The sequence below is a fragment of the Colletotrichum godetiae genome, assembly GCF_030913485.1.
Source record: "Colletotrichum godetiae strain CBS 193.32 chromosome Unknown BDP55scaffold_92, whole genome shotgun sequence".
NCBI lineage: Eukaryota > Fungi > Ascomycota > Sordariomycetes > Glomerellales > Glomerellaceae > Colletotrichum > Colletotrichum godetiae.
In genome coordinates this window covers 54,205-69,054 of record NW_026851340.1, presented here as the reverse complement: position 1 = coordinate 69,054, position 14,850 = coordinate 54,205, and the positions used below count along the sequence as shown (strand labels likewise).

General features: G+C 50.5%; 7 protein-coding genes across 7 annotated transcripts; 4 read left to right on the top strand and 3 right to left on the bottom strand.

Annotated features, from left to right (window-relative positions):
- Window positions 1-991: 991 nt before the first annotated feature.
- BDP55DRAFT_685674 (primary-amine oxidase) lies at window positions 992-3,989 on the top strand. The gene has a single exon (XM_060576465.1). The coding sequence runs from the start codon at window positions 1,355-1,357 to the stop codon at window positions 3,689-3,691; it is 2,337 nt and encodes a 778-aa protein (XP_060422228.1). The 5' UTR covers window positions 992-1,354; the 3' UTR covers window positions 3,692-3,989.
- On the bottom strand, window positions 3,879-5,580 carry BDP55DRAFT_567184 (major facilitator superfamily transporter; the record flags this gene model as incomplete). Its single annotated transcript, XM_060570569.1, has 2 exons — window positions 3,879-5,085; window positions 5,168-5,580. The coding sequence occupies 2 exons, from the start codon at window positions 5,578-5,580 to the stop codon at window positions 3,879-3,881; spliced, it is 1,620 nt and encodes a 539-aa protein (XP_060422227.1).
- Window positions 5,581-6,531: 951 nt separating this feature from the next.
- BDP55DRAFT_708754 (epoxide hydrolase) lies at window positions 6,532-7,752 on the bottom strand (the record flags this gene model as incomplete). The annotated part of the gene is made up of 3 exons (XM_060578109.1): window positions 7,600-7,752; window positions 6,959-7,554; window positions 6,532-6,897 (listed from the first exon to the last, which is right to left on the bottom strand). Exons 1-3 carry the CDS (start codon window positions 7,721-7,723, stop codon window positions 6,532-6,534), a joined length of 1,086 nt encoding a protein of 361 aa, XP_060422226.1. The 5' UTR covers window positions 7,724-7,752.
- A 355-nt stretch (window positions 7,753-8,107) lies between these two features.
- Window positions 8,108-8,993, bottom strand: BDP55DRAFT_698961 (uncharacterized protein; the record flags this gene model as incomplete). Its single annotated transcript, XM_060577844.1, has 2 exons — window positions 8,108-8,584; window positions 8,619-8,993. The coding sequence occupies 2 exons, from the start codon at window positions 8,991-8,993 to the stop codon at window positions 8,108-8,110; spliced, it is 852 nt and encodes a 283-aa protein (XP_060422225.1).
- A 451-nt stretch (window positions 8,994-9,444) lies between these two features.
- On the top strand, window positions 9,445-10,319 carry BDP55DRAFT_567198 (dienelactone hydrolase; the record flags this gene model as incomplete). The annotated part of the gene is made up of 3 exons (XM_060570572.1): window positions 9,445-9,494; window positions 9,560-9,941; window positions 9,993-10,319. 3 exons carry the CDS (start codon window positions 9,445-9,447, stop codon window positions 10,317-10,319), a joined length of 759 nt encoding a protein of 252 aa, XP_060422224.1.
- Window positions 10,320-11,499: 1,180 nt separating this feature from the next.
- Window positions 11,500-12,220, top strand: BDP55DRAFT_567209 (uncharacterized protein; the record flags this gene model as incomplete). The annotated part of the gene is made up of 2 exons (XM_060570573.1): window positions 11,500-11,907; window positions 11,969-12,220. 2 exons carry the CDS (start codon window positions 11,500-11,502, stop codon window positions 12,218-12,220), a joined length of 660 nt encoding a protein of 219 aa, XP_060422223.1.
- Window positions 12,221-12,886: 666 nt separating this feature from the next.
- BDP55DRAFT_516082 (Alpha/Beta hydrolase protein) lies at window positions 12,887-14,497 on the top strand (the record flags this gene model as incomplete). The annotated part of the gene is made up of 6 exons (XM_060567740.1): window positions 12,887-13,195; window positions 13,260-13,337; window positions 13,389-13,552; window positions 13,609-13,958; window positions 14,014-14,071; window positions 14,185-14,497. Coding segments are annotated over 6 exons (1,272 nt in total), but the record flags the coding sequence as incomplete, so codon positions are not given.
- Window positions 14,498-14,850: the final 353 nt, after the last annotated feature.

The following is a 14,850-nucleotide window of genomic DNA, read 5'->3' as shown; positions in this document are numbered from 1 at the left end:
AGGCAAATTGTCCGTGAACAGGCGAGCTATGACTATGAAGAATTGATTTGAGCGAGAGTTTGACCAGTTCATAGTGTCAACCAATCCTGGCCCTCGTACCTGATGGGACTAGACCTGAGCGATTCAAGAAGCAACGAATCGGGCCGGTGGCCAACCCCGGGTTTCTAAAGACCAGCGCGGGGTAATCGGGAGTTCTCCGGAGGGCCCGGAGACGGGGGTGGAGCAGAGATTATCTTAGACTGAACGACAAAGAATCAGCAGCTCTTCCGTCTCTTATCTACTCGCATCAAACATTATCGGCCTCCACCAGCCGAATTCGAATCGATCTCTTGTTATGACAGAGAGGGGGAAAATAGCTGCGGGGTTGGCTCGCGATGTTCATCTGTGATATCAATATGTGGTTCAGCTCGAGCCACGGTTGATAGAGTTGCTGACTAAGTTGGAACAGAACTCAGTCATGATACCAGTGTGTTCACCTAGCCCGAGTGTTAATACTCTGAATAGCTCAGACGAGTGGATTCTCCGTCAGTGTTCTCGCAGAGAGCTGAACAGAGACCTTGCAACTTTCAATCTTATTCACGCCTCAAAATAGTAAGTCAAGTCGAGGTCGAGCCGCGAATCACTTTCAGCGTACCGCAATCTGGCGGGGTAGCTCAATCAGCAACCCCGCATCGCTGATTGACGAACTGAGCGGAAGCTCCAGAGAACAGACCAAGTATCTCGCATCGCTTCGGAAGCAGGCCGCCACGTCACGGCACCGCTCAATTAAGGAGAAAGTTCAGCCGGGAAGACATTACGTACCAGAAACTGTAAACTTGATGACCTGCAAATGGCACTAGACGAAGACCTGAGATGTGATAGAAGTCCCGATAAGACTGGAAGGGCAGGATACTACCTTACATGCCACCATCGATAATGGGAGCTCGATTATGCAAGACTGGAATACAAAAGCTCGCTCATAAGTCTTGGCATGCATGTCAGATGAGAAAAACTGCCTATCTTGCTCTCTTTATCTAGCCATGACCTCTTGTTTATCGAGACCCTTTGGTCAAGATTCCATACCGGCCCGGTGGGGTGAAAGGTTTCCTCGTCGTTCGGCCAAGACCACCGGCGTCTTACCGACCCTTTGGACTTGGGTATCCTGCCGTAACGCCCGAGCCTTGGCGATACTTTGGCCTGTGTAGCGGCTGCTTGATCTGTTATCTCGGTTTCTGTCGACCTCATTATCTACGCCCAGCGACATCGGATCTCACAAGACAATAAAAATGAGACTTCGGCCGGGCTTGTCTAATATTCTGACAGTCTTTTAGGAGCTCAGTCAGAAGTCTCCTACAATTATCATTCAGTAGCAAAAATGCTTCTAGGACGGTCTCTCTTAAGACTTTTGGCCCTTGGTGTGGCAGTCGAGGCATCTTCTGCAGCGAAACAACACGGGCTATTCAGGCGGGCGGCAAACATCACCACCTGCAATATCAACGAGGTCGCGCCCAAGGTCAAGGCGCCGAAAGTCAACGTCTGGGCACCCATATCCCCGGATGACAATCTCGCTGTCTGGAATCTACTCCATGACCCGGCAACAGGTCTGAACCTCACAGATCCTAACAATGCTACGATCACGGACAACTATGTCTACTGGATCGACACTCTTCATACCAATAAGTCCACTGTCCTCCCATACCTCGGAGGCACTGCCGACCCGCCGCCAAAATATGCGCGAGTAGTTATCTTCAGCGGCGGCTTGGAGGTCCCAGACTCGCAGGAGTACATGGTCGGACCCCTTCCCGTTGGCAACGGAACACAGGTGGAGAAACTCGACTACATCTTCAACGGAGGTAGTGGCGGCAAGATCCCGTACAACAGCCGTTATTTTGATGGTCCTCGCTTGACAGCCACGGAGCCGCTTCTCGTGTCTGTCATGAGCAACATCACCGACATCACATCCGAACTCATTGGTGGAGTTTACTACGGCTTGAGTGATAACCGGACTACGCTCACTTCCACCAGCGGCACACCCCTCTCTTATGATGGCACCCAAGCATTTCGCACGGTCATGTTTAGATATCCCAACACAGCGACGTATCTGACGCCCTTGGACTTCTTCGTCATGCTAGACGTCACCGGCACAGATGCTTCACAGTACAAACTGAGAGGTATCGTGACGAATGAGAAGTTCTTCCCTACAGTCGCTGCCCTGCGCTCTGCTTGGCAGGCAGGAGAGCTGAAGGAGCAGTTCAAGCAAAGCCGGACTACCGACTGGGGTCTCCTGGATCTTAAGCCTGACATGGGAGTCAGAGACCTCGAAATCAAGCTAGCGCCTCAAAGCCTCGAGGTTGGTGGCAAGCGGTACAAGGTCGACGAGGAACAGAAATATATCGAGTACATGGGGTGGTCCTTCTACACATCGTACTCGCGTACCCTCGGATTGATGTACTATGATATTAAGTTCAAGGGCGAAAGGGTCATCTACGAGCTCTCGCTTCAGGAGGCTGCGGCTCAGTACGCCGGGTTCACGCCCAAGGCTGCTGGAACAGTGTATCACGACACATACTACAGCCTTGGTACTGACCTAGGTACGCTGGTCGAGGGTTATGACTGTCCTTTTGGCAGCACTTTCTGGAACGTCACGTACCACGAGGGCAACTCATCTGTCGTAAACACGGACGCAATTTGCATTTTCGAAGCCGATGCTGGATATCCCGTCTCGCGCCACCGGTACGGGAGTGGCAATGAGTACGGTTTCAGCTATCTGGGCACAGTCAAGGCTTCGGCTTTGACTATGCGATCCGTAGCGACTGTTGACAACTACGACTATATGTTTGACTACTCATTTCACGTTGACGGTAGTCTTGAGGTCACTGTCCGGGCATCCGGCTTCCTACAGTCCTCATTTTACTATCCAAACCAGGAAGCGTTTGGGCCCAGGATCCAGGAGGCGACGATGGGATCACTGCACGACCATATCCTGACCTACAAAGCCGACTTTGACATCCTCGATACAAAGAACAGTCTCGAGGTAAGCGAGCTCGTACTAGTCAATACGAGCCAGCCTTGGTACCCAGAGCTCGGCTCTTTCGAGCAGATGCAGCTTCAAAAGTCTACAATGACGGACGAGGCACAATTCAACTGGCAACCAAACAACGCGGCCATGTACTGCATCGTGAACCCTAACGCTACAAACGTTTGGGGGGAGAAAAGAGGCTACCGAATTGTCCCCGGCAAGTCCAATATCCATCTCACGCCGCTCAATTCTCCTTGGACCAAGCACCAGACGCCGTTTGCCAAGTCACATCTAGCGCTCTCGAAACAACATGACACGGAGCCGTACGCGAACAGCCACTCTAACGTCAATTTGCCCTTGAAACCGCAGCAAGATTTCATGAAGTTCTTTGATGGAGAGGGTGTCGAGAACGAGGACATCGTTCTGTGGTTCAACCTGGGCATGCATCACTTCACCAGGTCCGAGGATATCCCAGTCACGCTTTATAGCGAGGCTGTGAGCAGCATTGTCTTTGCGCCGCAAAACTTCAATGATCGAGCGCAGGACGGCGATTTGCAAAACAGGAGATGGATCGTTGTGAATGAGACTACCGGCGAGCTCGAGTCGGACACTTATGGAGTTGAGCTGCCTTCTGAGTGTGAAGTTGGCTTTTCCGAGCCTGTCCTTGGAATCAAGAAGAATGGAGAAGCCTGAGGTCTTGACAGATGATTTGAGGCTGCGCGGGTAGAAAAACAGGAACAGGAAACACTTTAGCGGTAACTCAGCACCAGATTAACGTAATGCACAATGTGTATTTGTTCCTCACAGATGATGAAGGTCAACTTTCACCAGCTTCATATCTTCAACTTTGCTGTCCATGTCTGGTAACACAGGACCAGCACTACATAGTATTCTCCCCAGGTTTCTTGTCCATAACTGGGCGTAGTATCTTATAAAAGACAGCCCATAAGAACACAGAAACAAGCGGGAAGACACCCATCAAGTAAAGCGCAAAGCTGTAGCTCCTGACCTGCGCCACCCATCCAGCCAACGAGTGCGAAATAGCAGCGCCAGTCTGTCGCGTTATGCCACCAACAATGCTCATCGTGACATTAACATGGCCGGTACCGGCCATCATAACGGCTAGTAGACCGGGAATAGCAACGCTCTGGATACCTGCGCCGATGCCATCGAGGATCTGGACGGGCCACACACCCCAGCTCTTCATTACACGGCCTGCGACAGCAGCGCGGATTGGTAAGACGGAGTACGAAAGCAAGACGGCAGACCAGTAGCCGTAGCGACCTGATGCCCAAGCAGACAGAATTGATACAATGACCATGGTGCCCTGCGCGATGATGACGGTCAAGCCGGTGGTGCCTGCGGGATCCCCCTCTCCTGCGGCCACCAAGGCTTGGCCGTAGAGAAAGAGGATCGCAGCGTTGCCCAGGTGGAACATGAAGATTGTGATGGCGACGATACCGAGAGGCCAGTTGTTCTGAAAGATTTTGATCCAGTTGTAAGAGAACTTGGGCTTCAAACTCAATCGGCGGAAGCTGGCCTTGGGGCTGGCAATCGGAGTCTGAGGGAGAGGAGGCATGTCACCCCTTTCTGCAAAATCCTGGGTTTCAATTCCCCTTCTTTCTTGCATTTGATGGGCGCCATTATTACCCGCGCTGTGCTCAGGGGCAGGCCCTCCCCTCGCGGCTGCATGATCGACTGCTCTCTCCGGTAGAAGGAAGACGCTCCCTATTGTTGTTGCGCAGAATGCCATGACGAGGTAGAAGACAGCTTTCAACCCGAAGCGCGAGCCCAGTAAGCCGGCGAGACCCGCGCTGACCATGTTGCCCGCGTGATTAGCTGCCTGGTTTCGTCCGTTGAGTACGCGGAAGCTGTGTTTGTTTTTCTTGTTCTGCGTGTTGCTGCCTTCTTGTTCAGGGGAGCAGATACCCAGTGTGAGCGCCACGAGGAGAGGCATCATGCTTGTACCTGCGACGGCAGACACTATTTGCGTAGAGAAGACGAGGGCCGGATGTGTGGAGATAAGGTTGAGTCCTTGAGAAACACCTACAAGGAGGGCGCAGCCAGCGACAAGAAAACGCTTGTATCTGGCAACATCGAGCATCAGCCACCTCATGGCGATAACACACCATGCTATACTGAGGGTTTGTGGAGAGTTGGGATACTCACTTCGTTGCGTCTATTAGCGCCCCGATCGGCCCCGTCGCGATGATGGTAGCAACACCGCCCGCCGTACTGACCATGCCACGCAGCCCGGGTTCCCATCCGCGCTGTTGCAAGTAAACGCCAAGAAATGGACCGAGCCCGTCCGCAACGTCTCCCATAAAGAAAGACATGACAAAGAGGGCCCACCGTGCCCGTCTTTTCAACTTCTCATCTTCCACCTGGGTTGAGTCACAGTCTGGATTTGCCTCTTCCTCGTCTATGTTTTCATTGGCGATGGCAGGTGACCCTGGTGCTGATGCGGTGATCGGTATCTCCTTCTTGTCGTCAACGTCCACATCTGCGTTGGGCTCGGCCGGATGCAGCGACTCGAGGCTTATGTCGTTGCGCGGGTTGGGCTGTGAATCCTTGGCGTCCATTGTCTTTCACCGTGAAGGGGTGACAGATACTCCCCCGCGCCCTTGAGCCTCAAAGCACTGGGTAGTCTTTCGTTATAAGAGGCCCCGTCCGATCTATCGAGACAAACCGGCCAAACTGACACAGACAGAGGTTCCTACGTCAACGACGGGGCCATCCCCGAATTGATGCGCGCAGCGGTGCCAAATTTAGATACTTGATTAAACCTTCCTTTCTCAACGCACCTTGATTTGGAGCTGTCTGCGTCTTGACAAGCTTTCAGTTGGGCGGTAGACAAGGTTAGGTGCTACCTTATCTTGAAACGCGCAAACACACAAAACAGCTTCACAGCGAACACTACATCTCACCCCGCTTCTCACAGTCGCGAGACACTCGGGCATTAAGTAGTTCGGCCGAACTATGTGGGAGCATGATGTCGGCTCGGCATGGGCGGTTGAATGGCGCTTTAATAACATCACAATTTAGGGCTGTCGAGTCACGAGTGTGCAGACGAAGTTCCTTTAGTAAATATGAAATTTCGCTACCAGTATCTATCACACTAAACACACTCTTTTGTGGACGAAGTTTGATAATCTGAGCTTTTTCGTAACCAGCTAAAAGTAGGCACTTTGATTATGTCCGTGATGCCTCCCAATACACAAGCGCTATATCAATTGGCGCTTCATCAATTGGCTTGAGACCCCACAGTTCGATGTTGACTCTACTTCATTCCTCTCACATCAAGCACGATACTCTTGCCGAACGCGTGAGTCAATTGGATTGAACGACAGTTTCAGTCCTCCAGTGTTGTTCGAACTCTCGGCTTTTGGCTGCTTCTGCCAGGCCTCTTTGGCCAGATCTCGTATATCCCTCATCAATCCGTCTGGCTGCTGTAGGGCAGCAAGATGACCCGCGTCATTGCGCTCTGTGCTCTCTCCAAGTTAGATTTTGGTATCTTCAGGTCCAAGGGCAGGTCAATGGATCATACCTCTGTAGAAGACCAGATTACCATTTTGCTCAACTGCTCGCTTCACTGCTCTCCTGGACACTACATCCGTGTCCCAGGAACAGGAGGTGAATCCAAATGGGACCCTGATTCTATCGTCTTCGTCCATAGGCAAATCCGGAAAACTGTCATCAGTTGGAGGGTCATAGTGTGGCATGATAGAGGACATGATGCATTCGGTGAAAAAGTACAAAGATGCAGTAGTCAGAATGGCTTTGGTCCAGAATGGGTCGTGCTGGCACTCCGGATGGGGAATACCCTCGTTGTACCTTTCGAGAATCCAAATGAGTAGTCCTAATGGGTTATCGTTTGATGCTATACCCACTGTGTAAGGCTAAGCGATTAGACATTAGTTAGTATTCACCGAATATTGTTATTCGGGAAAAAGATCTTACGCTGATTTTTCCCTTCACGGCATATTCCCTGTGGCCCTCTACCCAATCTTCACATTTCCTGAAAGCCTTCCTCTCTCGTTCAGTGAGCTTGAGATCTTCTGGCATTGGAATGAGAGCAGAGTTGCAGTGCAGGAGCTTGCAAGAGTCGGTGTATTTCGCACCAAGCTCGCGGCCTACAGCGTGGACCAAGTCGCCACACTGGACCATGTACTCGGTGTATCCGAGGCTCTTCATCAACTTGTCAAAGATGCGTGCATTATCTCGAAGCGTCCAGTGGTCCTCATTTGGTGAAGAAGACGAACAGAACCCCGGCATGCTTGGTACAACGACGTGGAAGGCTGGATCATCTGGGTTGCTGGGATCTGATAAAGGACCCCATACCCGACTGAACTCCCAGAACGTCCCAGGCCAGCCATGAATAGCGAGTAGGGGAATTGCTCCGGAGTCCTTTGATCGAGCGTGGACAAAGTGGATCGTAAGATCCTCAATCGTCGCCAGAAATTGCGGCACCTCGTTCATTTCTTTTTGGACCTCGTTCCAGTCAAAGTCGTTCGCCCACATATCGTAGAGATATGCCGCTGTGTGATACTTAGGCCCTTAGTGACATTAGCTGCGTAACTTAACATCTTGGAGGAACGAACCATAATTGCGGTTACCGCCGTCAGAGACAGGAGGATCAGGAAGCTTAGTATCCCGAATCTTGCGTTGTAAACGCTCAACCTTTTCGCTTGCAACGATGAACTTGAACTCCTTGATGACACACATGACGTAAGTGGTTTGGGCCTTGATCAGCCTACGGTGAGTAGGTAGTAGTAGCAGATTACTTGGAAGACATGAAATGAGTAGGTAATTTTCTCCAGAATGGATGACTTATCACAATGTGATCGGATGAACTGTAATCAGCGATGTAATCATAGCCGAGGTTCTGCTGCACAGCTTTGACCCGTCTCGAAACATTGCGCCTGGACCATGTGTTATTTACACGTGTGATCTCATTCCCACTGCACGGCGCAGTCGACACCACGAACCATTTTTACATATCAAAGTCAGGTGACGCAGAGACTCAGTGGAACGGAAGAAGACATGATGGGAATGGGCAGAAATCCCGAACAGATGAAATACGATGAAAGAAATGTGTTTTCGAGCCTATTACGAGTCGTAACTAATCAGTCCATCCATGGTCCCCGCATGAAGCCCACCAGTAATGGGTATATCCGCCGCAGTCGTGTGGCGCGCAGCATCACTGAGAAGGTAAACGACGGCACCAGTAAGGTCGTTTTGAGTGCTAAGTCTCTGGTTGGGTGGCGCGAGCCACATCTGCTCTCCCTCACGCTTACTCTTTGATGCTCGGACATTTCTTGTCATTTCTGAATCCACGAATCCGGGAGAGATGGTGTTTACGCGAATATTATGTGGTGCGAGCTCGACGGCCAGGGCCTTGGACAGCATGAAGACGGCGCCCTTGGATGCGTTGTATGCCGCCATGCGGTAGCCGGGAAGAGCAATGTGCGCGGATTGGGAGGCCAGTAGGACCATGCTGCCCCCGGAACCTTGCTTCAACATTTGCTTGGCCGCAAGTTGAGCGACGAAAAATGTTCCGCGAACCTGTCTATTCATAAGTACAAACTTGTGTGGTTAGTGCATCGTCGGAAAGGCTCACGTTGATTTCCTGGATGCGGTTGAACTCGGCCCAGGTTTGATCGAGGAATGGCTTGTCTATGGCGATACCCGCCGCTGGGACACAGCCATTGATAGACCCGAACTCCGCAATCACCTTGTCGAATGCTGCTTGGATGCTTTCTTGTGACGTGACGTCCGTCTTGATGTAAATGGTTTTTGTGCCGAACTTCGCGGAGAGCGTGGTAAACTCATCGACGGGCTTATCCTGGATATCAAAAACCGCTACATTTCCGCCCATCTCGCAAATGGCGCGGGTGCATGCAAAACCGATGCCCTGAGCTCCGCCCGTAACGATGTAGTTGCGGCCGCGAAGCTCAAACATGGGCCGCACGTCGTCCAGGTGGTCGGAAGGCATGATGAACTAATTGAGAATAGACTTCAATTGGTGAATGAGTACAACGGCGTATAATCCAGAGCTCAAGCAAAGTAATTTGGTTTATTTTGGTCCTGATCGTTGGGAAAAGCCCATGTTCTTCCTTTATCGTGACTCCCGGCGAGGCTCGTGTAATCCCGGGATTGTCTTCGGAAAGTGGGTCATATCCCGGTTCCGTAAACTTCGGAAGCTCCGAAGACTAGGTTCCGCTCGCGCACCGGGTACGCTGTCCCGACTCTCTATCAGCCCGGATGGCATGACAGCTGGCGAGGCTTGATATCATTCATCCTGAATTCGGTTGATGCTGATCGTTCAACATTTGCTCGCGTGTTTGGATGCCGCACTTCTGTTCAAGTATTCGTGTGATATTGCACGTGAGCATCTAGCGATCTCATCCACGACTAATACGCTACCAAATCTCTCCGCAAAGAGAATGTCATCCAACGCACCAGGTGCTTGTTGCACTGTCGGTACACTTCATGAGTGAGACTCTTACTAGGTGCACAACAACAACCATTTTCGAATACTAGCTGACCTCTTGATCTTAGGGGTACTCCAACAGGGAAGTCTGTCCAGATTGATGGGGATATAGAAGCATATTTGGCTTTGCCCGCTGAAGAAAAGACTTCCCAGAAAGCTGTCTTGTATCTTCCAGATATCATCGGAATATGGCAAAACAGCAAGCTCATGGCCGATGCATTTGCTCGCGAGGGTTACGCCTGCCTCGTTCTCGACCTGTTCAATGGTGATCCGGCGCCGCTAAATATGCCTGAGAATTTTGACATCATGAAATGGCTACAGGAGGGCACTGGTGGGAAGAACCCCCACACCTCCGAGGAGATCGACCCGATAGTGGTCTCCGGCATCAACTACCTGAAGAGCCTGGGTATTACAAAAATTGCAGCGGCGGGCTACTGTTTCGGAGCCAAGGTTGGTCTTTGAGTGAACTGGAGAATAGGAGTCTGCTAATTCCAATTCAAGTACGCTGTGCGGCATTACAAGAGCGGGATTCAGTGTGGTTTCATCGCTCACCCATCATTCGTCGAAGCCGATGAGCTGGCCGCTATCACTGGCCCATTGTCGATTGCTGCGGCAGAATTTGATGACATCTTCCCGACAGGGAAGCGACATGAGAGTGAAGCTATTCTGGCTCAAACAAAGGAGAACTACCAGATCAACCTATTTTCTGGCGTTCATCATGGGTTTTCCGTTCGCGGTGACCCGAAGAACGAAAGGGAGAGGTTCGGAAAGGAGCAGGCGTTTTACCAGGCGATATCTTGGTTTAATAGATATTTCGGAGCAGCATGATGATCATTTGGTGGTCAAAAATTTTCAATCAAGTCGAAAATCACCTCGTCCACTTTCGCGCTCTATCGTCTTGACTTTTCTCAACTCAGTGATTTTACGTACCTTGTGTTCAATACCCGGAGGCATCAGCGGGCCGCAGGATGCATTTCCGTCCCGAAATATTTACCTCAATTGCAACTTTGCCTCACGCCTGGGTAGCGTTCCATGAAAAGGGCCGGTCGTAGTGCCGGTTTTGGTCAGAAACGGCGCCAAGCATTTCGATGGCTATGCCATGGCAACTACCCACCATCTGGTGGGAAACGTGGGGATTTCCCACATGATGCCCCCCGGATCGAGCTAGCAACCCCTAGCCTGAGATCGCAGTTTCCCACTCTCCATTCGCACAGATCATGTTTGCGGAGTCCTATGCATGGATAAACATTCAAGATGGTTTGGAAACGCAAGTGTTTACGATGGTAACGTTCTCTTCGATGCGGGGTTGCAAAGGAGGGACGATGCAACGATCATTTAGGCACGAGTCACGGGCACTCACTACTCTCCGTCTTAGTTGGACTATGAGTGATCCATGTGAATTTTTTCCTGAAATCAGGTCTATATAAAGAACTCTAGGAAGGAAAAACGCGTCAAAGCATAGCTATCTGGGAGATCTGACTTTGCCCATATACCTCGAAGATCACTGATATCCATAAAGCTATGAAGACCGTTGCTATTCTTCCACTCGCTGCAACCGTCTTAGCAACTGACCATGGCCCATCGGTCCGTAGCCCTATACCTAAGTACCTAGAGGCTGCAGTCAAAACCTTAAGTGTTGAAACTGACAAACAATTTTGACGAAGTACGGCGGCTCTGGACCTTATAAGTCGGTATGAAGCCTCCGAGAAACCCAGGATGATGGTCAGCATATCTAATGCAATTGAAAGTACTCCTTCGAGGTGGAATCACTTGTCAATCACACATTTTACCAGCCACTCGAGTCTGCAGGAGGATCTAGTTTGAAGCTGCCGGTGATCGTATGGGGGAATGGAGGTTGTAAACCATGGTAAGAATGTCACCTTGAAATTCTTATCAAGCCGCGCCTCATCTCATTTGAGGACTCTACTGACGAAGATACAGTATGTTCTTCACCGACACTCCAGAGAAGTAACAGAATCTTGACCCCTAGCTACGCAATCCAGTTGGCATGACCTTCCGTGGCTTTCTCGGCGAAGTAGCATCCCACGGCGCACTCGCCATCGCGACCGGGCCTGCTTACGTTGACCCCGAAACCTACGTGGCACCTCCAAGTGACCCATCAGTCGGTGCATCCGGTCAGAACCCTGCGGCTCTTACCGCAGCCATCGACTGGGTTCACGCCAACGCTGGAAAAGACGGCTGGAAACACATCGATGCGTCCCGCATTGGTGTCTGGGGCCAGAGTTGCGGAGGCCTCGAGTCTTACACCGCCGGCTTCAACGATACTCGCGTGAGCCACATTGGCATTTTCAACAGCGGTCAGCTGACCGAGACGGCGAGTAAGGAAGTTGCGGGCAATCTCACGAAGCCCGTGTTTTACACCTTAGGAGGACCTACTGATGTTGCTTACCCAAACGTTGGTTTTTTTTTTCAACACTTTGACAAATGAGACAATGGATTTGCTGACTTGAACTTAGGGCGAGCGGGACTACTCAGTCCTTCCCAACGCCACTTCAGCCTGGAAGGGCAACCATGAGCTAGGCCACAGCGCCGCTTTTGATGCTCTGAATGGCGGGATTCCAGCGATCGTGGGAAGTAAGATTCTCCAGTGGGTTCTCCGTGGAGACGAGTCTGCCAAGGCGTGGTTTACTGGTGACGGGCCTAGCTCTATTGGCATCGAAGATGTTGTGTACAAGAACTTGGATTCGATTAAGGTTACCCCTATCTAAAGTATCTACTCCGACTGCATTGGAAGCCCGCTACAAGTATTGACATATCTGCAATTGGCATGAAAAGTGCTCTACGAGACCTTGAGATGGCCCCAACCACCTCAACCACCATTTTCAGCTCTAGGAGCTAGCAATGCCGAATTGGAGAAAGCCACAGGCCGAAGGAACTTCTGCATAAGTAACATCATGTCGGTATTGAGGTCGGAAATGAACCTTCGGAGCAAACCCCCGTTGTGTCGACCATGGACTTAAGGACAGCACTCAATGCCGTTAAGAGTGAATTTCGTGGGGCCGTGCCAAGCATTAGCTCCATAGCGCGAAGAGACGTTTCCCACATGAGAATGTGGGAAACACTCCATGGTCAGTGGAGAATGGCGATCACTGATTGAAAGATGGCCCTCGATGGTCGGGGTCACTTGATCATGATCACACGACTCAATTCACCAAGTCTGTTGGCTTTGTCCTAGGGCATTTCAGTTTGATATCGTTGAAGCACTCATAACTTGAGGGCATTGTCCTGTTCAGCCATGGCAATGATCAATGCACTTCAACCAGGCCAACGAAGTAACCTATGTCATAAAGATGCATCTTTCTTTGCCAATTCTAGCAGTCCTTCAGATTCTATTATTCGCCAACTGTGTTTCCCCCGAAGCTGTGGTCACCTTGAATGGAACCGTTACTGGAGTCGAAGATAGTGTTAGGGGAGTTGAGAAGTTTTTGGGTATTCCATACGCAGAGCCCCCTGTCGGCGAGCGACGATTGCGACAAGCCATGCCATTGACCATACCACACGGCTCACTTTATGCAGATCATTTTGGTCCCTCTTGCTATTCTGCGAGAAATCAGGGCGTTGCGAGCGAGGATTGTCTGACTCTCAACATCTGGCGACCGACCAACCATAGTACCAACGGAACAAACGGAACGCTTCCTGTGCTAGTGTGGCTTTATGGAGGCGGACTTACCAATGGTTATACTGTAAGTGAACTTACTTCTGTTCAGCTTAAACCAGTAACTCATCAGGTTGTTGATACAATTGTAGGCCGACCCAAGGTTTGAAGGAACGCAGATAACCCGCATCTCTAGTCGGATTGGCAAGCCAGTCATTTTAGTCACTGTTGTAAGCTTCCACTTATTCAAGAATACTTTTGACTCTGACAGCATGTAAAAGAACTACAGACTAGGACCGTTTGGGTTCTTGAATGGAAAGGAGATGGCAGCACTGGGGTTGCTCAACATAGGTATGCTTGACCAACGCCTCGCACTACACTGGATTCAAGAGAACATTGGCGCATTTGGAGGTGACCCAAAGAAAGTCACTCTGGCTGGAGAATCGTGAGTCACCACCGCACGGCAGCTATTCTAAGCCCAAAGTACTTACTATGGTCCAGAGCGGGCGCAGTCTCGATCTACTCCCACATGATGGCGTACGGAGGAAGAGATGATGGGCTCTTCCGTGGAGCCATTCTTCAAAGCGGTGGCGCCTTTCCACTGACACCTCCGGACACAGCAGAATTTCAAAGCACCTTTGACGCATTGATAGTGAACACCAGCTGCGCATCATTCGTCGGATCAAGTGCTGAAGAGAAGTTGGCGTGCATCAGAAAGCTTCCTGTTGACGTTTTCCGGTCCAAGGCGGAATCAGCTACAGGCCAGTCAATAGATGGCGACTTTAGCCGCACATCTGTTCAAAGAGCCTTTCCAGCTGGAGAGTTTGTCAAGGTGGCTACTATTGTCGGAAGTAAGTTAAGTGACAAACAAGCTGCTCAGTCACGTGTGTTCTGATGACTTTTAAGCGAATACGGATGAAGGCACTACATCGGCTCCAACAGGAATCAATACTACCCAGCAACTGTTCAGCCCAGTTGGTAAGTTTTGCAAAGTCTCATTGATATGATCAAGTCCCATGTGCGGGAAATGCTGTGTTTGATCCTGCTCTGACCAGTGACGTCGACGTTATTAGCCAGGGGATATTTTCGTCCACAACTTTTGCCGAATGAGACAGTCTCAACACTAATAGATCTGTACTCTCCTGATCATAGATTGGGATGCCCGTATAACACCGGCCTGACTACATTCTCATCTGGGAGCCTAGACAAAATGGCTTGTTCTATCTTTGGAGATATAGTCCAAGTCGCACCAGCACGCATGCTTGCACAGAGCCTGGCCAAGGCCAGTGTTCCTGTCTACATGTATCGTTTCAATCACTTACCACACAATACTTCCGCACCTTTGAAAGCTATTGGAACAGGGGTTGAGCAATCATACGTGTTCTCGAACCTCATTCCAAACCAGCCTTGGGATCAAAATATGGCGTATTAAATGTCAAGTATGTGGATCACTTTCGTACATGATTTGGTCCCCAATCTTAGCGCTGCTAGTGAGTACTTGTTTCCCAATCTCCAAATACTTGGTGAAACAGAGATATCAACAATTATAGGCACCGGTTTGCCAGCTTGGCCTCAGTATGGCAAAAAGGCTTACAGTATCGTGCTCAACGGATACGGCTCTTGGATCGAGCCGGACGCTCATCGATCTAAGCCTATTCAGTATATCATAGATAATATCCTGAGTTATGGGGCAGCCTAAACAATATTGTCTTGGCTTAAGATGCACCTAAAAAGAAGAAGAAC